The sequence below is a fragment of the Phacochoerus africanus genome, chromosome 15, assembly GCF_016906955.1.
Source record: "Phacochoerus africanus isolate WHEZ1 chromosome 15, ROS_Pafr_v1, whole genome shotgun sequence".
Classification (NCBI taxonomy): Eukaryota; Metazoa; Chordata; class Mammalia; order Artiodactyla; family Suidae; genus Phacochoerus; species Phacochoerus africanus.
Genome location: NC_062558.1, coordinates 47,657,790 through 47,676,415, shown reverse-complemented (window position 1 = coordinate 47,676,415; position 18,626 = coordinate 47,657,790). Strand labels below are relative to the sequence as shown.

The 18,626-nt window shown below is 45.1% G+C and overlaps 2 protein-coding genes across 4 annotated transcripts; one reads left to right on the top strand and one right to left on the bottom strand.

Annotated features, from left to right (window-relative positions):
* Positions 1–1,873: 1,873 nt before the first annotated feature.
* Positions 1,874–7,976, bottom strand: C15H5orf52 (chromosome 15 C5orf52 homolog). Of its 2 annotated transcripts, XM_047761952.1 has the most exons (3): positions 7,571–7,976; positions 5,221–5,329; positions 1,874–2,213 (listed from the first exon to the last, which is right to left on the bottom strand). In XM_047761952.1, exons 1-3 carry the CDS (start codon positions 7,846–7,848, stop codon positions 2,016–2,018), a joined length of 585 nt encoding a protein of 194 aa, XP_047617908.1. In that variant the 5' UTR covers positions 7,849–7,976; the 3' UTR covers positions 1,874–2,015. The 2 variants fall into 2 exon arrangements, 1 of the variants encoding a protein (XP_047617908.1); XR_007132381.1 differs by lacking the exon at positions 5,221–5,329 and having other exon boundaries at positions 7,571–7,838.
* On the top strand, positions 7,977–13,176 carry DUSP18 (dual specificity phosphatase 18). Of its 2 annotated transcripts, none has more exons than XM_047761950.1 (2): positions 7,977–8,135; positions 10,382–13,176. In XM_047761950.1, exon 2 carries the CDS (start codon positions 10,450–10,452, stop codon positions 11,014–11,016), a length of 567 nt encoding a protein of 188 aa, XP_047617906.1. In that variant the 5' UTR covers positions 7,977–8,135; positions 10,382–10,449; the 3' UTR covers positions 11,017–13,176. The 2 variants fall into 2 exon arrangements, with proteins under 2 accessions (XP_047617906.1, XP_047617907.1); XM_047761951.1 differs by lacking the exon at positions 7,977–8,135 and adding an exon at positions 8,145–8,355.
* Positions 13,177–18,626: the final 5,450 nt, after the last annotated feature.

The following is an 18,626-nucleotide window of genomic DNA, read 5'->3' as shown; positions in this document are numbered from 1 at the left end:
TCCCTGCCCTTGCTCAGTGGGTTAACGATCCGGCGTTGCCGTGAGCTATGGTGTAGGTTGCAGACTCGGCTCGGATCCCATGTTGCTGTGGCTCTGGCATAGGCCAGTGGCTACAGCTCCGATTAGACCCCTAGCCTGGGAACCTCCATGTGCCGCGGGAGCGGCCAAGAAATAGCAAAAAGGCAAAAAAAGACCAAAAAAAAAAAAACCACATCCAAATGCTAGAAGCAGTTGAACTTTTTTAGGGTGTTTTTTTTGGGGGGGAGGGGTGCAAATGTGGTCGTATTGCTTGTACAATAAAATTTAAATATTTTAAATCAATTATTCTAAGCAGTTTCACTCAGCCAAGAAAACAGACAAGAACCTAGAAAAAGACTGTTTGGCTCCCACTGAAAAGCAGCATATGCTCCAGTTCTCAAAGGAAGACCCTGAAGGAGGAAAACAGAAGCATCATGAGCTTCTGGCTCCCCACCTCTGCCCTGGACCCCTGGGTTGGGGGCTCACTGAGATCCAGCTGAAAGGAAATGACTAGGCAGCAACGCTGGAAGGGTGAATGAGGATGAGCAAAGAGGACTTCTGAAAGCCACCGAGAGGACCGAGGTCCTTACCTAGCAGCTGCGGTGGTGATGTGGAATGACCACTCCACGGCAGTTGGGAAACCTGCTTCTAGTTCTCTGCCATTAACTTGCTGTATAACCTTGGGCAAGTCAGGTCACCACTCTGGGCCTCAGTTTCCTCATCTGTAAAATGAGGGAACTTGGTTAACTTAAAAAAAAACATGCACCAGGCCCTTATTCTGTGCAATGTGCTAAAGCTGCAATACAAGAACAAATAAGATAGTCATTTATGCAAAAAACATCGAGTGACCACTCTAGTTACTAAGCATTGTGGTTACAAGGGATGAACAAGTCAGCACTCTTACCAGCAAGACATTCACGATGTGGTCAGGAAGACAGCAAGCAAACAAGAAATGGCCAACCACAGGCTCAGTATGGACAGACAGGTCGGCACAGAAAAGAGTAGCCTTTTCTACCGGGTCTGGGGGGGAGGGGGCAGAACAGAGAGTGGCATGGAAGAGGCCTGAAATGAATCTTGGAGGATCCTTGGCCCCTGCCCTCAAACACTGTACAGTCTCATCAAGGGTTGGGACAAATGCCCAAACATCTACCACAGAAGGCAGAGCAAAGCCACCAGAGGTCAGCCAAGTTCAGAGGAGGGGAAACCCACGAGGCTTAGGCAGGGCGGGGAGAGGGGTGGGGCAGGCAGGAGGCAGAGGATCAGAGAATCTCAGGGAGTGGGAAAGGAATGGCATGGAGATAAGCCTTGAAAGATGAAGAGAGCTTCCCAAAGCCCATGGGGGGCTGAAGCGGCACTCTAGGTGATGGGGCTGCGCAAGTAAAGACACAATGTGGGGACCGTCGGGTGTAGTTGGGACAGCAGGCAGGTCAGGGTAGGCGTGAGGGCAGGCAAGACTGAAGCTAACCAGAGGCATCGTGATGAGAGCCACTGAGTGTGGGCCCTCGGCCATGCACTCACATCCTCATACTAGTTCCTGGAGGCAGGTTCCCTCACTACTACCCCATTCTTTCAGATAAGGAAATAGAGGCTCAGAGACGTTACCAAGTCACACAGCTAAGGATGGCGGAAATAGCCCTTATCTCAGGTCTACCTGATGCCCCACCCTGACTCCTCACCACTGGAATGCCAGGCAAAGGCATTACTGAGCCCTTCCCATCAAAGGTCTCAGACACGTGGGGACCAAAGGGCATTCTATGCTTTAACATTGGAAGCTGGCTTAATTCACCCTTTTCTAGTTGGGCAGCTACAGGACTCTCACCAGAAAAGAGGGGATGGGATGGAGCAAGAAATATTAGAATTGTTGAGGGGTTTTGTGCTCCACTGTCCACTGGTCTTGGTTTATTGCTTTTCTATGATGGTGTAGACTGGCTGCTTCCCAGCTCTTCTCCTGTCAGCCCTGTGCTGTCATGGCCTTGAGGTGGGTCACTCTTTCTTGACTAGGGTGGCCGTCTGCTCTTCTTCAGCTGGGTTTTTAACTCGACCTTGTACATCCGGATGCTATCCAGGTACTGCCGAATATTCATGGATTCCCGTCTCCAGCGCCCCAGCTTTCTGAGCTGGTCAGTCATGAATTTTTTTTTCAAGTGGTCATACAAGTGGCCCATCTTTTTCTTGGTCTTGTCAGAAGCTCTTATCTTACAAAAAACAGAGGTGATGTTAGGATGAAGAGGCTACTTCACAGTAAGAGAGGCATCTGTGCTGCTGATATAAGGTTGGAGAAGGGACCAGCTGGACCCAATATTTCGTAAGTATCTCGGCTCACAGGGGGCCTTGGTTTCCCTATTTGTAAAGCGTAGGCATCAAGCTAGATAGTGTCTATGGTACCTTCTGACAGTCTGCAGCCTCAGAGCCTGATTTTCACCTTAACGTCTCTATCTGAAGACTGGTCAGAAAGAGGAGGGGGTGTGGGAGGAGGAGAAAGGGTGCATCTTGCTCACCCCCTTCCTTAACTCCTATCAGCCGGTCCCTGTCACTCACTTTGTGGATCCCACATATAGTTGGGAACACTCCCTACATCACACTGAACTTTGCTTATTTCTTCTCTCTTTTCTGTCCTGTCCCCAACAAGACTATAAGCTTTGGGAAGGCACGTCCTTTGTCTTATTCATTTACTTATTCCAATGAGTTAGCTGGGGAGAAGATACTAAGGACAATCAGCCTCAGGTCTTTAGTAAGGACAATGTAGTCAGGAAGATGGAACACATGCCCAGATATTTCTAACCAGGGCAGAAAGTGATTTCACTTTTACCATGGATCAAGGTCTTTTGACCTTGGCAATACTAATATTTTGGGGTCAGGGAATTCTTTGTGGTTGGGGGCTGACCTCCAGCTTCTAAATGCCAGTAGCACCACCCCACTGTCACTCATGCTACTAAAAATGATTCCAGACATTGCCAAAACTCCTGAGGGGGAAAGCCATTCAGGTTGAGAACTGTGGCCATAGATGAAGAGACACTAGCCATCATCCACGGTTCTCAGAGCATTGTTCAGAGGATTCCCAGGACACTAGATCTTAGCTGCCTTCCTGGAGGCCCTGAGAAATCAGAACCTAGCCAAAGCTGCCTCTTCCACTAATGGAGCACTTTGGAGGGAGAAACACAATCATGCTGCCACTCAGGCCTCTCAAATCCACCAAGTTCCTACAAGCTGGGCCCTCAGCAAGTCACTGGGTCTACAAACACAGAAAAGACAGTCTCTGTCCTTAAGGGAGAAGGTCCTGCACCATCAGTCAGACCTGGGTTTGCGACTCCACAATAAGACGTTGTATGACCTTAGTGAAGTTGCTATGTCTCTCTCAGCCTCAGTTTCCTGAACATAATACATAATGGACCTTTTGTACTTAAAACATGTAAGGACCCAATACAGACTTCAAAAGAGATCTCTGGATGGCTGGAGGATGGCACACATAAAGCCAGCTCGGGAGTTTCCAGTTGTACCTCACAGATCCTCACCCCATTTACCAGAGATACAATATCCCCAAACCCACTTGTTGGCCCTCAACCCATCCTGGGCCAGTCAGAGTATCCCACACTACCTGACCACAGTGATTGGAGCATGGATGGGGCCATGACCCAACTTTTTAGTTCAAATTTTGCTTGAACTGGTTCAAGTTCAGTTTGTGTCACCTACAAGTGAGAGGATCCTAATAGATCCTATTTTAAAAGTAAGAAAAAGAATCCTAGAGGAAAAGCAATTCCCCAAGTTCACACAAAGCTGGCCTGCCCATGTTCAAGGCCACCCTATTTCTACTACACCACCCCACTGGAAGTTTAGCAGAGGAAAAAACACCCAGGGCTCTAGTCGTCATTAAGTGACACTTAAGTGGATCTGGCACCATCTTGTATGACTTTCCCACTGTTTTCAAAGTCAGAATCCCATAGGCCCATCAAGATTTGGTCCTGGGGGATTTCCTGTTGTGGCTCAGTAGAAACAAATCTGACTAGCATTCATGAGGATGCAGGTTCGATCCCTGGCCTTGCTCAGTGGGTTAAGGATCTGGCATTGCCATGAGTTGCGGTGTAGGTCACAGACACAGCTCGAATCCTGGATTGCTGGCCAGCAGCTACGGGTCTGATTCGACCCCTAGCCTGGGAACCTCCATATGCTGTGGATGTGGCCCTAAAAAGACAAAAAAAAAAAAAAAATTGTAAAAAAAAAAAAAAAAGAGTTCCCACTGTGGTGCAGTGGTTAACAAATCTGACTAGGAACCATGAGGTTGTGGGCTCGATTCCTGGCCTTGCTCAGTGGGTTAAGGATCCAGCATTGCCATGAGCTGTGGTGTAAGTCGCAGACGCGGCTTGGATCCTGCGTTGCTGTGGCTCTGGTGTAGGCTGACAGCTACAGCTCCGATTAGACCCCTAGCCTGGGAACCTCCACATGCTGCAGGAGTGGCCCTAGAAAAGGCAAAAAGATTAAAAAAAAAATTGTGAAAAAATTTCATCCTGGAACATGGAGGGAGGCTCAAATGAGTCAAGAAGGGGGCGACAGCTCAACTTTGGGCTGCCTGCTATGCTGGAAGAAATGAGTACATTCTCAGAGTCCACTGTGTTCACTAGCCTCTTCCTGGTGCCCCAAATAGTGCCTGTCCCAAGCAGGCTCTAAAGATACACTTAATGAATTAATCAATCAGGGTTGGTGCTATGGTTTCCCTCTTCTCTGGAGGGCTTTTGGGTAAGCAAGTCTAACCCTTCTCATCCATTAATCAAAAAGTAGAAGAGCTTCAGTTCTCATGTGGAAAGTGGGAAACAGTCCCTGAAGAAAAAAATGGCTAGGTTGTGTTGATGCCACTTCAAGTTCTAGGATCCAAGACTTCTTTTTATGTGAGATAATAGGAATCCATTTGGGGATTCCCTCAATAGAAAGGCAATGTGCTTTGGGGCAGGGGGAATGCCATAAGAGCCAAGGGACACAGAGTGCTTCTCCTTGGCTCCCTCAGCCCAGGGACAGCCATGACACCTTGGGCAAATCAGTAACCTTGAGTCCCAATTGCCTCCCCTGTAAAATGTGCTTGTATTAGAGCAACTTGATGGCTCCCTATCACCTCTAAGATCTGTGCTCTTCCCCCAGGATTTTGGGGAGAGTGAAATGAACATGGGTCAAGCCACTAACACTCTCTAATGCAAAAGCTTGTGATGACTTTACCTCCATCTCATAGATTCGTTGTGCACTGAGGTTGTCACGAATAATCACCCGAGATAAGTGGCTCTTGGGTAAAAATTTTTTCACCGCTGCTTCACTGGAATTCATTAAGCTGGAGAGGGTAGGAGAAGGTGGTACATGCTTGATGGCTGGGGCCAGAGCCAGAACAGGGCCTTATTTTGGGGGATCCTGAAGTAGAAAGTGAGGTTTCCCCAGGTTTTTTGAGAGAGACTCAGCCCTGTCATGGGTGAGCAAGGAGTAGGCCTAGGTTTCTTCCTGTGGAAAATGTGCACTAAAGGGATGTTTCTTGGATGCTAAGAGGAAAAACCATACCAAGAAGGATGTAGATAGGCCAGGGTAATCCACAAGAGAAGTGTCACCAGGGACACAGAACTGTCCACAGGAGCAGTCATCTTAAGAAAATGCAGGAAGAAATGTGAGGCAAAGGTCTTAGAGGAAAGAAGCAAGGTCAGAGGGATGAACTTGACAGGGGTTTAGTCGGGGGAGGGTACTGCTCAAACCTAAGTCTAAGGGGGATCCGGACGGGAGAGGTGAAAGGGAAAAAAAAAAGAAAGAGTTTGGACAGAGGTCAGTTTAGTTAACAGCGGAAATCTAAGGGAAAAGTTTTGGGAAAAGTCAAAAAAGTAAGGGAAGTTTGGGGTAAACAAAGATTTGAGGAGACTCTGGAGGGTGTGAGGTTGAAATGGGATGAAAGGAGTATGTCGGAATGGAGCCAAGCGCTCCAGGCAAAACTAGAGATAACAATTTGGTCAAAATGAGGAAATGGTCAAAAATGGACAATACTAGGTACTGAGTTTTCACTGTTTGATAATTTGGTGACACCATGAAGTGGTTTTGCAACTACATACCTTTAAATATTTTTGCCCACTTAAAAATAATTACTAATATTTTCTTTCTAAAAGTTAGAAATTATCTAAATGTACAATAGTGAAGCAAAAGAATAAACTGTGGTTAGGTTATACAATAAAATACTATGCAGTTATGAATAAAACAGACACCCACAGTGTATTGGGTGGGCAACAAAAGATTACAGAATAGTAAAACTTTCATGACATTCCCCCACACCCCCCCCCCCAAAATGTGTAAGCATGTTGTAGTACATATATAAGAATGGATCTGGAACAATATATACCAAAATGCTAATAGTCATTGTCTCTAGCCTTTCATTTTGCTTGTCTGATTTTTCTATGAGTGTATACTATTTTGATAGGATAGAAAAAAAGGACAATTTTAAAGGATCAAGCATTTTGAAGGATTAAACATTTTTTTCTTAATTCTTTTTTTTGGGGGGGGGGGTCTTTTTAGGGCTGCACCTATGACATACAGAAGTTCCCAGGCTGGGGGTCAAATTGTAGCCATAGCTGCCAGCCTACGCCACAGCCACAGACCAGATCAGAGCCCATCTGTGACCTATGTCACAGCTTGTGGTAACTCGGGATCCTTAACCCACTGAGTGAAGCCAGGGATCAATCCCGAATCCTCATGGATACTAGTCCGGTTCTTAACCCACTGGCCACAACAGAAACTACCTTCTTAATTCATTTTCAGCCAGTTTGGAATCGTGGCTTTATGAATGTTTTTACATTTACAAACTGGAACAACCACCCCTCATCTCCCATTTACATTTTCTACTGATAGCAAGGACAGAGATGTAGTCTGCTGACAGCAAAGACAGACAAAGGTGATGAAAAAGTTTAGAGATAAAGATGCTCACATACAAAAGTCCCCCAAATTGTTAGAAAAAAAAAAAAAGACCTAAAATACTTAAAGATACACAAAACACTTCAACCAAATAGTGGTGCACTGAATTTACCGAATTGTTTTCCAAAGTAAGGCCTCTGAGAGCCTGGAGGATGCTATAAGGAGGCTGTGAAGTGGAAGGGGGAGGGGAAATTGGGGTCTGTGGGGATTGGGGCTGAGAGAATGGGGCCTTACCAGGGCCTCTGGGGAAAGTAGGGGCCGAGGAGGCAATTTTCAGGTCTGAGGGGACCTGGGCCTTGCCGGGCTCTAAGGAAGGTCAAACTTGGACAGAGGGGGCTAGGGACCCTCGGGTTACACGTCAAGCCTGGAAGACAAAGTGCCGGCCCGGGGCGATTTCGCAGTTCTCTGGGTTGGAGGTGGGAATTCCACCCTCTCCTGGGCTGAGGGTGTTCGGGCTCCTGGGCGGACGAAGATCTCGGCTGGGAAATTCAGCCTCTCCTGGGGTCTAAGAAAGGGCTGAGCTCTGAAGAACTCTCTGAGGCTCTAGAGAACCGGCGCTAAGGTCCCAGCGGCAGGCTGAGGGAGCGGGGGCCCCGGGCTCTGACGAATTCTCTGGGCACCCGAGCCGCACCTGAAAAGCACAGGCGGCCGCGCAGTCCGCGGCCGCAGGAAGCAGATCTTTGGCTGGGACCCCAGGTGAATCTCCGGGTGGCTGCCCAGCCTACTGCGCCAGAAGAAGGCCGAGACCGGGCTGGTGCCAGAACTGGTGGTCACCTGGGCAGCGGCCGCATAGGCACTGGGAGAGCCTAGGTTCCATGTGACCGAGGGCCTGGGCTGCTGACTAACTGCTAGATTCTCGTCTTCCACCTTATAGGGCGAGCCGGGAAGAGCAGGCCGGTCAGAATCCATGCTGTGTGAGAGAGCGCAGACGCGGAGTGAACTCCCGCGCAGACGCAGTGCGCTGAGCAAAGCATGTTGCTCGGGAGACGGGCGGGACCGAGGGGAGGGCAGAGGGTGGGCTATGCGCGCGGAACTCGGAAGACTGCGGACGCTGCACGATTGTCCCTCGGCGGCTGCCGTGATGCGGCCCGGCGCGTTGCCTTGGAGACGGGCTGGGAGCGCTAGAGTAAGCTACAGTGAGCTGAGCAGACCCTAGTTCTCGGCTAGGACTGCTATGGTCGTCGCGTGATCGCTAGGTGGGTAACCGCGTGAGTCCGGAAGGGGAGACGAGGCCGGGATTTTTCCAAAGACCCAGTACGGCCCATTCCTCCCCCTGACAAGGATCGTTGCTATGGCAACCGGGGCGCAGCCGGGCGGGGATTGTGGCTCCTGATTCGCGATCAGTCTTCTCTCACCCAGAGGCTCTCGCCCAAGGTTGCTTTCTGAAGGGACCTGACCTCCGCTCGCGAGAGAGAGGTAATACATCGATATCTTGACACCGAGCGGGCGAAGAAGCCCATTCCAAAGCCAACTCCCCAGGAAAGCTACCTGACTCACCCCTGGAAGTGGCGCCTTTCTCCCTTCAACCGGTGGACTTTGTTCCACGGTTTTAAACCCAATGCGTAAAATGGAGATATTAACTCCAGGCACCGGTCCATTGTTTTTTTGCTTGTTTGTCTGTTTGTTTGTTTGTTTGGAGATGGACCCAAAGGCTTCGTAGGCTGTAAAACGATGAAACAGCTGCTGCCAGGTCGCGGTTTCTCCCCGCCCCTCCCCCCTCACGCTAAAGGTTCTTCGGATCTTTATGTTTCTTCAGGCGATCTTTGTGACTCTGTAGCCCCAGCCTGAAATAATCCCTTTACTCTTCCTTACCAGAATGCCCTGCATTTTAACTTCCCTAACAGCGGCAACAATAGTTATTTATGGAGTGCTCACTGTGTTCCACGCCCTGTGTTAAAACACTTTATCTCGGTTACCTCACTTAAGCCTCAGAAGGTCTTTATAAGGTAGGCACTGTTATCTGTTTTCTAACTCTGTTGTGCCTGTCCTTGCCTTTTTAATGTCTATCTCTCACAGTAGTTTTGTTTGTTTGTTGTTGTTTTGCCACACCCACGGCATGTAGAAGTCTCCAGGTCAGGGATTGAATAGAGCTGCAGCAGTGCTGGATCCTTAACCCATTCCACCTGGGCAGGGGATTGAACCGCCACCGCAGAAACAAGCCAGATCTTTAACCCACTGCAATAAAGCCAGAACTCCCATCTCCCACTAGTCTTTGATCTGTGTGAGAGAGGGGGCCATGGCTGCCTTGTACATATCAGTATCCCCAACATCTGTTATGTGCCTGGTAAATATTTCTTGACTAGCATGAAGATGACTTTGCTCCCATCACTACCCTCACCTTCCAGAGCAGTGTCTCCTCTGCACACTTTTTGTCCCCGAGAGATGAACAGCAGTCTCCCCTATTCCTGTTGTCCACTGGGCACTAGTTTTGGGGGCCCTCAGTCCTCTGGTCCCTGGGTTTTCAGATGATGAGGATTCCAGAACATCCCTTAGCATTTAGACTTCCAACTGGGTGGAATTGGAGTGGGGCTTTTCAATTACCCTCACATGACTTTTAGAACAAACTACCCCCATCTTCCCTACCTGGGGTGAGCCTATTGCATTGGACTCTGGGGTATGGGCAGGTAGGAGTTGTCTGTGCAGCCTTTGGCCCTACTCTGCAAGAGCCTAAAAATCACCCTTATCCCCCCAGTCAGCTCCTCCCCCAAATTCTAGAAAAGCCCTCAGGAGGCAGAGTCGTGGTGGTTGGAGTCATTTCTTCATTCAGCAAATATTTTTAAGCACCTACTTATGGGGACATGCAGCCTGGCATTGGTGATATAGTAGGAGTGAAGAAAGACACAGTGTATCCCAAGAGAACTCACCCATAGATCATGGCAAAACCACACCTTCAGGAAATGTTAGGAAAGAGGGTACATAGGGCCTGGGGCTGGGATTTGATCAAGTGTTGCGGAGGGATATGGTCCAAGGAGGTTTTCCCAAAAAGTGACCCTTGGCTAAGATCCCAATGCTCAAGGAGTTCCCTGGTGGTTCAGTGGGTTAAGGATCCAGCATTGTCATTGCTGTGGCGCGGGTTTGATCCCTAGCCAGGAACTTCTGCATGCCACAGGCTTGGCCCCAAAAAATGAAACACAACAAAACAAAAGATCCCAATGCTCAACAGTTCTCTGCTGAATGGAGCAGAATCTGACAGGCTTATAAGGAAAGGGTGTTCTGGGCTGAAAGCAGCAAAGGCCCTGGGCCAGAGAGGACCAGTGTCCATATGGAACTGCAAGTGGCTCAGGACTTGGGAAAGGTTACAAGGAGGCTGGAGAGGTGGCAGAAGCTGGGCCGCAAGGGCCTTGAAGGCCAAGCTAAGGGGCTCCATCTCATCCTGACAGCGGGCAGCCACATATTAAGCTGGGGGAACAGAACTTCTCATTTGTCTCCTCTCTTCTTGCAGTTTTCCATGGACACGGCCTAGCAGGGAGATGCAGCCTCTGTGTCCCTGGCCGCTGACCCACCGGCCTGATGACAGCATCCCCGTGTGCCTTCCCGGTTCAGTTCCGGCAGCCCTCAGTCAGTGGCCTCTCACAGATCACCAGCAGCCTGTATATCAGTAACGGGGTGGCCGCCAACAACAAGCTCATGCTCTCCAGCAACCGCATCACCACAGTTATCAACGTCTCAGTGGAGGTGGCAAACACCGTATACGAGGACATCCACTATATGCAGGTGCCTGTGGCTGACACACCCACGTCGCGTCTCTGTGACTTCTTTGACCCCATCGCAGACCACATCCACAGTGTGGAGCTGAAGCAGGGCCGCACCCTATTGCACTGTGCTGCCGGCGTGAGCCGCTCGGCTGCTCTCTGCCTTGCCTACCTCATGAAGTACCACGCCATGTCCCTGCTGGATGCCCACACGTGGACCAAGTCATGCCGGCCCATCATCCGGCCCAACAATGGCTTTTGGGAGCAGCTCATCCACTATGAGTTCCAGCTGTTTGGCAAGAACACTGTGCACATGGTCAGCTCCCCTATGGGAGTGATCCCTGACATCTACGAGAAGGAGGTCCGCCTCATGATCCCACTGTGAGCCGTCCTGCCAGCCCCTGCCCCGGGGTCAGAGGTACAGATCTGCCATTGATCCCACATCGAGATCTGTACTTGGACATTCTGCTTTCATTGATATAGAAAAACCAGATGATGCCTTTTATAAGGGTGAGAAAAAAGGAAGGATGCTGCAGCTTTTAACCTTATAATTCATATCTTTAAAGATTCAACTTAATAACTGTAAGATGGTGTAGATAAGTTTCCCACCCTGTGAGTGACAGCTCATGGCTGCTGACCAGAGGAGAGGGTGAGCCAGGTGGTGCCCAGGGAGATGGACCAGCAACCAGTACACAGGGCAAGCCTGGAATCCTGCAGCTCTCCCCCAACCAACTAGCCCAGGAATGAGTCTGCCACAATCCCACCTCATTCTTTCGAACTCATGCCAGCCTTAAGCATCATGGCACCTCCTGTGCTTCTCACAGTAAGTGCCAGCCTACTGGATAAGTAGCCTTCAGGTGGTACTCCAGGGGCCCTGGGCCAACCCTGCTTCCACCTTCAACCACAGGGGCCCAACTCTGATTTACTAGATTGGACTTATGCATAAGATGGTTTTCAAAGAAAGCATTCCATTGTAAAAAATGTTTTAAAAACAATTCTTTTTTATGTACATAGCAAAGTCCCCCACCAGCTTTTGATGAAAGGTGGCATTAGTCTCCATCTTGGGGCATTTGTGGAGAGTGGGCCTGACATGGAGCCTCAGGTTCAGAAGGCTGGAACTGCAGACCAGAACCTAGCCTTGTCACCTCCTGCTCATGTGATCTGGGGCCTCTTGGAGCCTTGGTTTCCTCATTCAAGCAATGACAGTGCTTTTCCCACAGGGTTGTGAAGACAACGATTCCTCAGCAGGGTGCCTGGCACATGGTAGGCACTCAACGTAACCGGCTACTCTCATCATGAACAATGCTTTGGCCCTGCTGGTCTGGGTCAGCAAGTCATCCTTGATGGCATTTCCCCCATCCATGCACAGCTCTTTATTGCTTACAAAGTGCTCTTCCAAAAAACTATGCTGTGTGGGAAAGAAATGGTTTAAGCCCTTTCAGACCCAGCCTCGGAGGAGGCCTAGACCTCGAAGCCTTTTCAGAGTTCCCATTGTGTTTAATCCACCTGCCACCTGGGAATCCTAGAACAAGGAGCACTATTCAGCTTCCTCCAAAGGGCCTCGTTTAGACTGCTGATCATGAGAGCCAACACCCTGGTCTGACTAACCTCCGGGGTCCAATGGGGCATGTGCCAAAGGGGTGAATGAGTGGGCCCTACCAGTAGGCCCTGAAATCCAGGATTGTTCAACACCCACTCATAACCCTCCCCCCCCCTCCTCCCCCCTGCCACCCCCGCAACACACACTCCTGAAGCCTGAGGCTCTGGGTCAGGACCAGCTATTCTAGTCCAGAGATTTTTCAGAGAAATAATATATAGAGCAGACAAAAGCACAACTGCTGTGGAGGCCAAATTCTCCTTCTCTTCAAACCTGCCCCAGTCCTGCTTCCACAAAGGACCTGCCCAGGGGTACCATTTTCAGGTTGGTGGAGAAGGAAAATCACTGCTCTAGGCTGATCTCATTTTATAGATGAATAAACAGACCCACAAATACCAGGGCTGGTGTGACAGAGCCCCACGAAGCAGAAAAAACCCATTTGGAGAAAACCCAGATGGAAAATTTCTTTGAAAGCATTTTTAAAGAGATTTATTTGGATATATTGTGTTCCAATTTTTAAAAAATTTTTAATTAACATACCATAAAATTAACTTTCTCCTATATAACATTATATGTATTTTAACGCATTTGTGTAACTACCTCCACGATCCAGACACAGAGCCATCCCATCACCTTCCAGATTTCCCTGTGCTGCACTTTTGTAGTCACACCTTCGCCCCACCCCAGCCTCTGGTAAACATCCATCTGTTCTCCATCCCTATAGATTTGCCTTTTTCAGAGTGTTACATACTTAGAATCATAAGAGATGTAACCTCTGGAGACTGGCTTCTTTCTATGTAATGTCTCTGAAATTCACACATGTGGTTTTGTATGGCTAAGTGGTATTCCATTGTATGGATGTGCTACAGTTTGTCTAACATTCACCCATTGAAGGAGATTTGGGTTATTTCCAGTTTGGGGCAATTTTGAATAAAACTGCTACAAATATTTGTGTATAGGTTTTTACATGAACATAAATAAGTTTTCATTTATCTAGATATATACCTAGAAGTGGAATTTCCTCAGTCATATGGTAAAGGTTATGTTTAACTTATAAAAACTACCAAACTTCCAGAGTGGCTCTACCATTTTGCATTCACTGTGGGAGGTCATTTCTCGCCAGTATTTGGAACTGCCAATATTTTTTATTTCAGCCATCCTGATAAGTGTGTGATGTTACCTCACTATGGTTTTAAATTTGCATTTCCCTAATGGTTGATGATGTTAAGCATCTTTTTTGTGTGTTTTGCCTTCCACAGTTCCTCTTCGGTGACCTCTTTTACCCATTTTTAAATTGAGTTGTTTAATCACTATTGAATGTTGAGAATTCTTTATGTATTCGGGGTATAAGTCCTTCATCAGATGTGGATTTTTAAATATTTTCCCCTAGTCTAGCTTGTCTTTTCATTCTCTTAAAAGTGTCTTTTGCAGAACAAAAGTTTTAAATTTTGGTGAAGTGCAACTTAACAATTTTTCCTTTTATGGATTGTTGTTTTGGTGCCAGGTCTAAGAACTCTTTGTCTAATCTCAAAGCACAAAGATTTTCTCTGTTTTAAAGCTTGACAGTTCAAATTTTTCACTTATTTCTATGGTCCTTTTGTGTAAGGTGTGAGGTTTAGTTTGGGGTTCGTATTTTTTCATATGAATGTCTAATGATTTTAATTCCATTTGTTGAAGACTGTCCTTTCTCCGTAAACCTGCCTTTGCACTTGTGTATATGTCTATTTTTGTATTCTTCATTCTGTTTGATATAGGTGTCTTTCTCTTCACCAATACCACATTCTTGATTACTGTAGCTTTATAGTAAGCCTTAAAATTGGATACTGTAAGTCTTCCAGTTTTCTTTTTTAAAAACTTTTTTTGGTTCTTCTAATTTCTTTGCCTTTCCATGTGAATTTTAGAAGCAAATTGTCTATATAAAAAAAAATTCTTGAGTTCCCGTTGTGACTGAGCAGTAATGAACCTGACTAGTATCCATGAGGACGCGGGTACGACCCCTGGTCTCACTCAATGGTTAAGGATCCTTCGTTGCTGTGAGGTGTGGTATAGGTCGGAGACACAGCTCAGATTCCACATTGCTGTTGCTGTGGCGTAGGCCTGTGGCTGCAGTTCCAATTCGACCCCCAGCCTGGGAACATCCATATGCTTCAGGTGTGACCCTAAAAAGACAAAAGAAAAAGTCTGCTAGGATTTCAACTGAAATTGCTTTAAATTTGTTGACCTATCTGGGGGCAGAATTTACATAGTTATACCTAAATATTTTATTTGAAGGAGGGGATTGTAAAAAAGCTGTTTTTTTTTTTTAATTTTGGTTTCCAATTGTTCATTGTTAGTATATAGAAACACAATTGATTTTTGTGTATTGACCTTGTATCCCAATCTTGATAAATTCACTTTTCTTAGAGCATTTTTAGAGATTCCTTGGCAATCTACATGCCATCTGCAAATAGAAAGTTTTTATTTCTTCCTTCCTAATCTGAATGCCTTTGATTTCTTTTTTTATTACTCTGGCTAGGATTTCCAGTATGGTGATGAGTATGAGTGGTAAGAACAGACATTCTTGCCTTATTCCTGATCTTAGAAAGTGTTCAGTCTTTTACTGTTAACTTTAAGGTTAACCATAGGGTTTTTTGTAGTTGCCCTTTATTATGTTAAGGAAGGGTTGGAAAGTGTTCTCTTCTATTTTCTGGAAGAGATGTATGAGTTGATGTTACTTCTTTTTTAAATGTTTCGTAGACTTCAGCAGTAAAACCATCTGGGCCTGGAGACTTCTTTTTCAGAAAGATTTAACTATGAATTCATTTCCATTAATAGTTAAAGGATTATTCAGTTTATCCATTTCATCTTGGGTGAGTTTTCGTAGTTTGTAACTTTTGAGGAATAAGTCCATTTCATCCAACTGTCAAATTTATGCATGTGGAGTTGTTTATAGTATTCCCTTAACATCTTTATTATCTGCAGGGTCTACAGTGACATCACCTTTTCATTCTTCATACTGATAATTTGTCTTCTCTATTTCTTTGTTAGTCTGGCTGGAGGTGTATCAATTTTAAAAAGTCTTTTTAAAGAACTATATACCTTGTGTATTTAATTTTCTCTGTATTCTTCCCTTTTCTGTTTCATTGATTTCTGCTCTTTATTATGTCTATAGTTCTGCTTGCTTCAAATTTATTTTGTTCTTTTTTCTCATTTCCTAAGGTGGAGACTTGGATTATTGATTTGAGACCTGTATCCCACAAAGGTTGATATACTGCATTGTCATTTTTGTTCATTTCAAAACATTTTCTAATTCTCCTTGAAATGTCTTCCTTAACCCAGGGACTATTTAGAAGTGTGTAATTTAACTTATAAGTACTTAGAAATTTTATAAACACCTTTCTGTTTTTGGTTTCTAGTTTAATTCTATCACAGTCAGAAAACATGATTTCATTTCTTTTAATTTTGTTAATGTTTACTTAATGATGTAGGATATGGTCTATCTTTATGAATTCTTCATGTGCACTTGAGGGAAAAAAAGGTTATTTTGGACGGAGTGTTCAGTAAATGTCCAGTTGATTGATGGTGGTTTCAGTTCTTTTTTTTTTGTCTTTTTTGTCTTTTTTGTTGTTGTTGTTGTTGCTATTTCTTGGGCCGCTCCCGCGGCATATGGAGGTTCCCAGGCTAGGGGTCCAATCGGAGCTGCAGCCACCAGCCTACGCCAGAGCCACAGCAACGCGGGATCCGAGCCGCGTCTGCAACCTACACCACAGCTCACAGCAACACCAGATCCTTAACCCACTGAGAGAGGCCAGGGATCGAACCCGCAACCTCATGGTTCCCAGTCGGATTCATTAACCACTGTGCCACGACGGGAACTCCTGGTTTCAGTTCTTTTACACCCTCCCTGATTTTCTGTTTACTGGTTCTGTTGATTACTGGAGTGTTGAAGTATCCAACTAAACTTGTGGATTTGTGTACATCTCCTTTCAATTCTATTAATATTTGTTTTATGTATTTTTAATCTTTGTTGTCAGGTGCATATATACTTAGGATTGTTATATCTTTATGGTGAATTGACTCTTTTATCAATATGCTGTGTCTCTTTATCCTTAATTTTTTGAAGTCTGTTTTGTCTGATATTAATATAACCACTCTAGCTTTGTTTTAAGTATATACGTATGATTTTTTTTTTACTTCCTTTTACTTTTACTTTTTTGTTGTTGTTGTTCATGCCTGCAGCATGTGGAAGTTCCCAGGAGGCTAGGGATCAAACCCACGAGACACAGAGGTGACCTAAGCCACTGAAATGACAACACCAGATCCTTAACCCCCTGCACCACAAGGGAACTCCCTACATCCTTTTACTTTTAACCTACCTATACTATTATATTGAAAGTGGGTTTCCTATAGACAACATAGAGTTGAGCCTTTTTTAATAGATCCTATTTGCCTCTTAATTGATATGTTTAAGCCAAAAATATTGATATTTGGCTTTAGGTCTAGCATTTTATTATTTTCTGTTTGTCCTTTCTGTTTTTCATTCCTATATTTCCCTTTTCCTGCCTTCTTTTGGATTATTAATATTTTTAAATATTCCATTTTAATTTTATATAATTTTTTTAGAGGTTGAACTAGAAATTGCAGTATACATACTTAACTTTTCAAAATCTACTTAATATCTTACTACTTCTTGCTGCTGTTCATATTGGGTAATGTATCCTTTTTCTCTTGCTGCCATAACAAACTACCACAAATAATAATGGTTTAAAACAATATCTCTTTATTACTTCACAATTTCTGTAAGTCAGAAGTCTGACTGGGCTTGACTGAGTCTTCTGCTTAGGGTTTCACAAGGCCAAAATCAAGGTGTTTTGAAAGGCTGAAATCAAGTGTGTTTTTTACTGGAGGCTCTGAGAAAGATCTTCTTCTAAGCTTATTGAGACTGTAGACTGGATTCAGTTCTTTGTAGTTGAAGACCCCATTTCCTTCCTGCCAGCTGAGGGCTACTCTTTTCCTCTAGAAGCTGTCCACATCCACTCTCCACCTGGCCTGCTCCAACAATAGTGGGTTGAATTTCTCTCACTCTTTGACTACCTCTGAATGCAGCCAGAGAAAAATCTCTGCTTTTAAGGATTCATGTGAGTAGACTAGACCCACCCAATAATCCAAATAGTCCAGATTTTAAAGTCCATAACCTGAGTTACATCTGCAAATTTTCTTTTATCATGTAAAGAAACATTCAGTTTTCCAGGGAATAGGGGTGGACATCTTTGGCAGAGATGAACATTCTTTTTATCCCAGATAATTTCTGCTGATCTACTTTCAAGTTCACAGATTTTCCTCCTCTGTTACCTCTATCGTGCTATGAAGGCCATCCAGTATATTTTCAAATTTTGATTATTTTCTTAGTTTAAAAAAATTTAATTTGAGTATGTTCTATATCTTCTATTTCTCTGCTGAGACTTTCTATCTTTTCATTTCTAAGGTCTTTTTCTGATAATTCCAACATTTGGGTCACCTCAGTATTTAGAATTTCTTGGATCTTTGTATCACCTCAGTATTTAGAATTTCTTGGATCTTTGTATCACCTCAGTATTTAGACTTTCTTGAATCTTTGTATGTAGAGTAATTTTGGATTGTATCCTAGACATTTTGGATATTATGAGACTCTAGGTTGTGGTTAAATCCCGTGGAAAATGTTGAGTTTTTACTTTAGGGGGCAATTGATCCATTTAGGATTAGTTATAGTCTGCCTCCTTATTAAAAACAAGACAGCAGGCCCCAAGTGAAGTCACTTATGCTAAGCCCCACATCACCAAACTGAAACTTAATTATAGTTTCAATTCTCTCAGAAATGGAATATTAAACTATTCAATCAGGAGTCATCTGATCAGCACTGGTTAACTGGTAGATTTCTGTTATCCCCTAAAAGAAAAAAAACCTTGCAATAACCAATGTGATTTTCTGCCTAGAATATCTTCCTCATTCCTGCTCCCTTCTGCCTATAAAAGCCTCCATTTTGTACAGCTCCTCAGAGCTCTTCCTATCTGCTAGATTGGATGCTGCCCAATTCATGAATCCCTGAATAAACCAATAAGATCTTTTAAAGTTTACTCAGTTGAATTTTATTTTTTAACAAGGCCATAGTTTGGTTTTTGGTTTTCAAAACTTTTGCAATGTAAGTCAGATCAGTCCTAAACTTGCGCCATTCAGGGGCCCATCTGAAATCTGAGTGGTCTACATAGTAGTTTCATTCTTAAAGTCATTGGAACACTTGAGGGTAGTACTGTTTAGGACCAGATCTGTGCATGTGGTGAGTCTAAGGAATCCATGTCTCAAGCTTCTTCCTCTCCATGTTTTCTCCCAAACTCTGTAGATTTCAAAGCCACCCTTTCCCTGGTTCTCCAGCTAGAAATCAG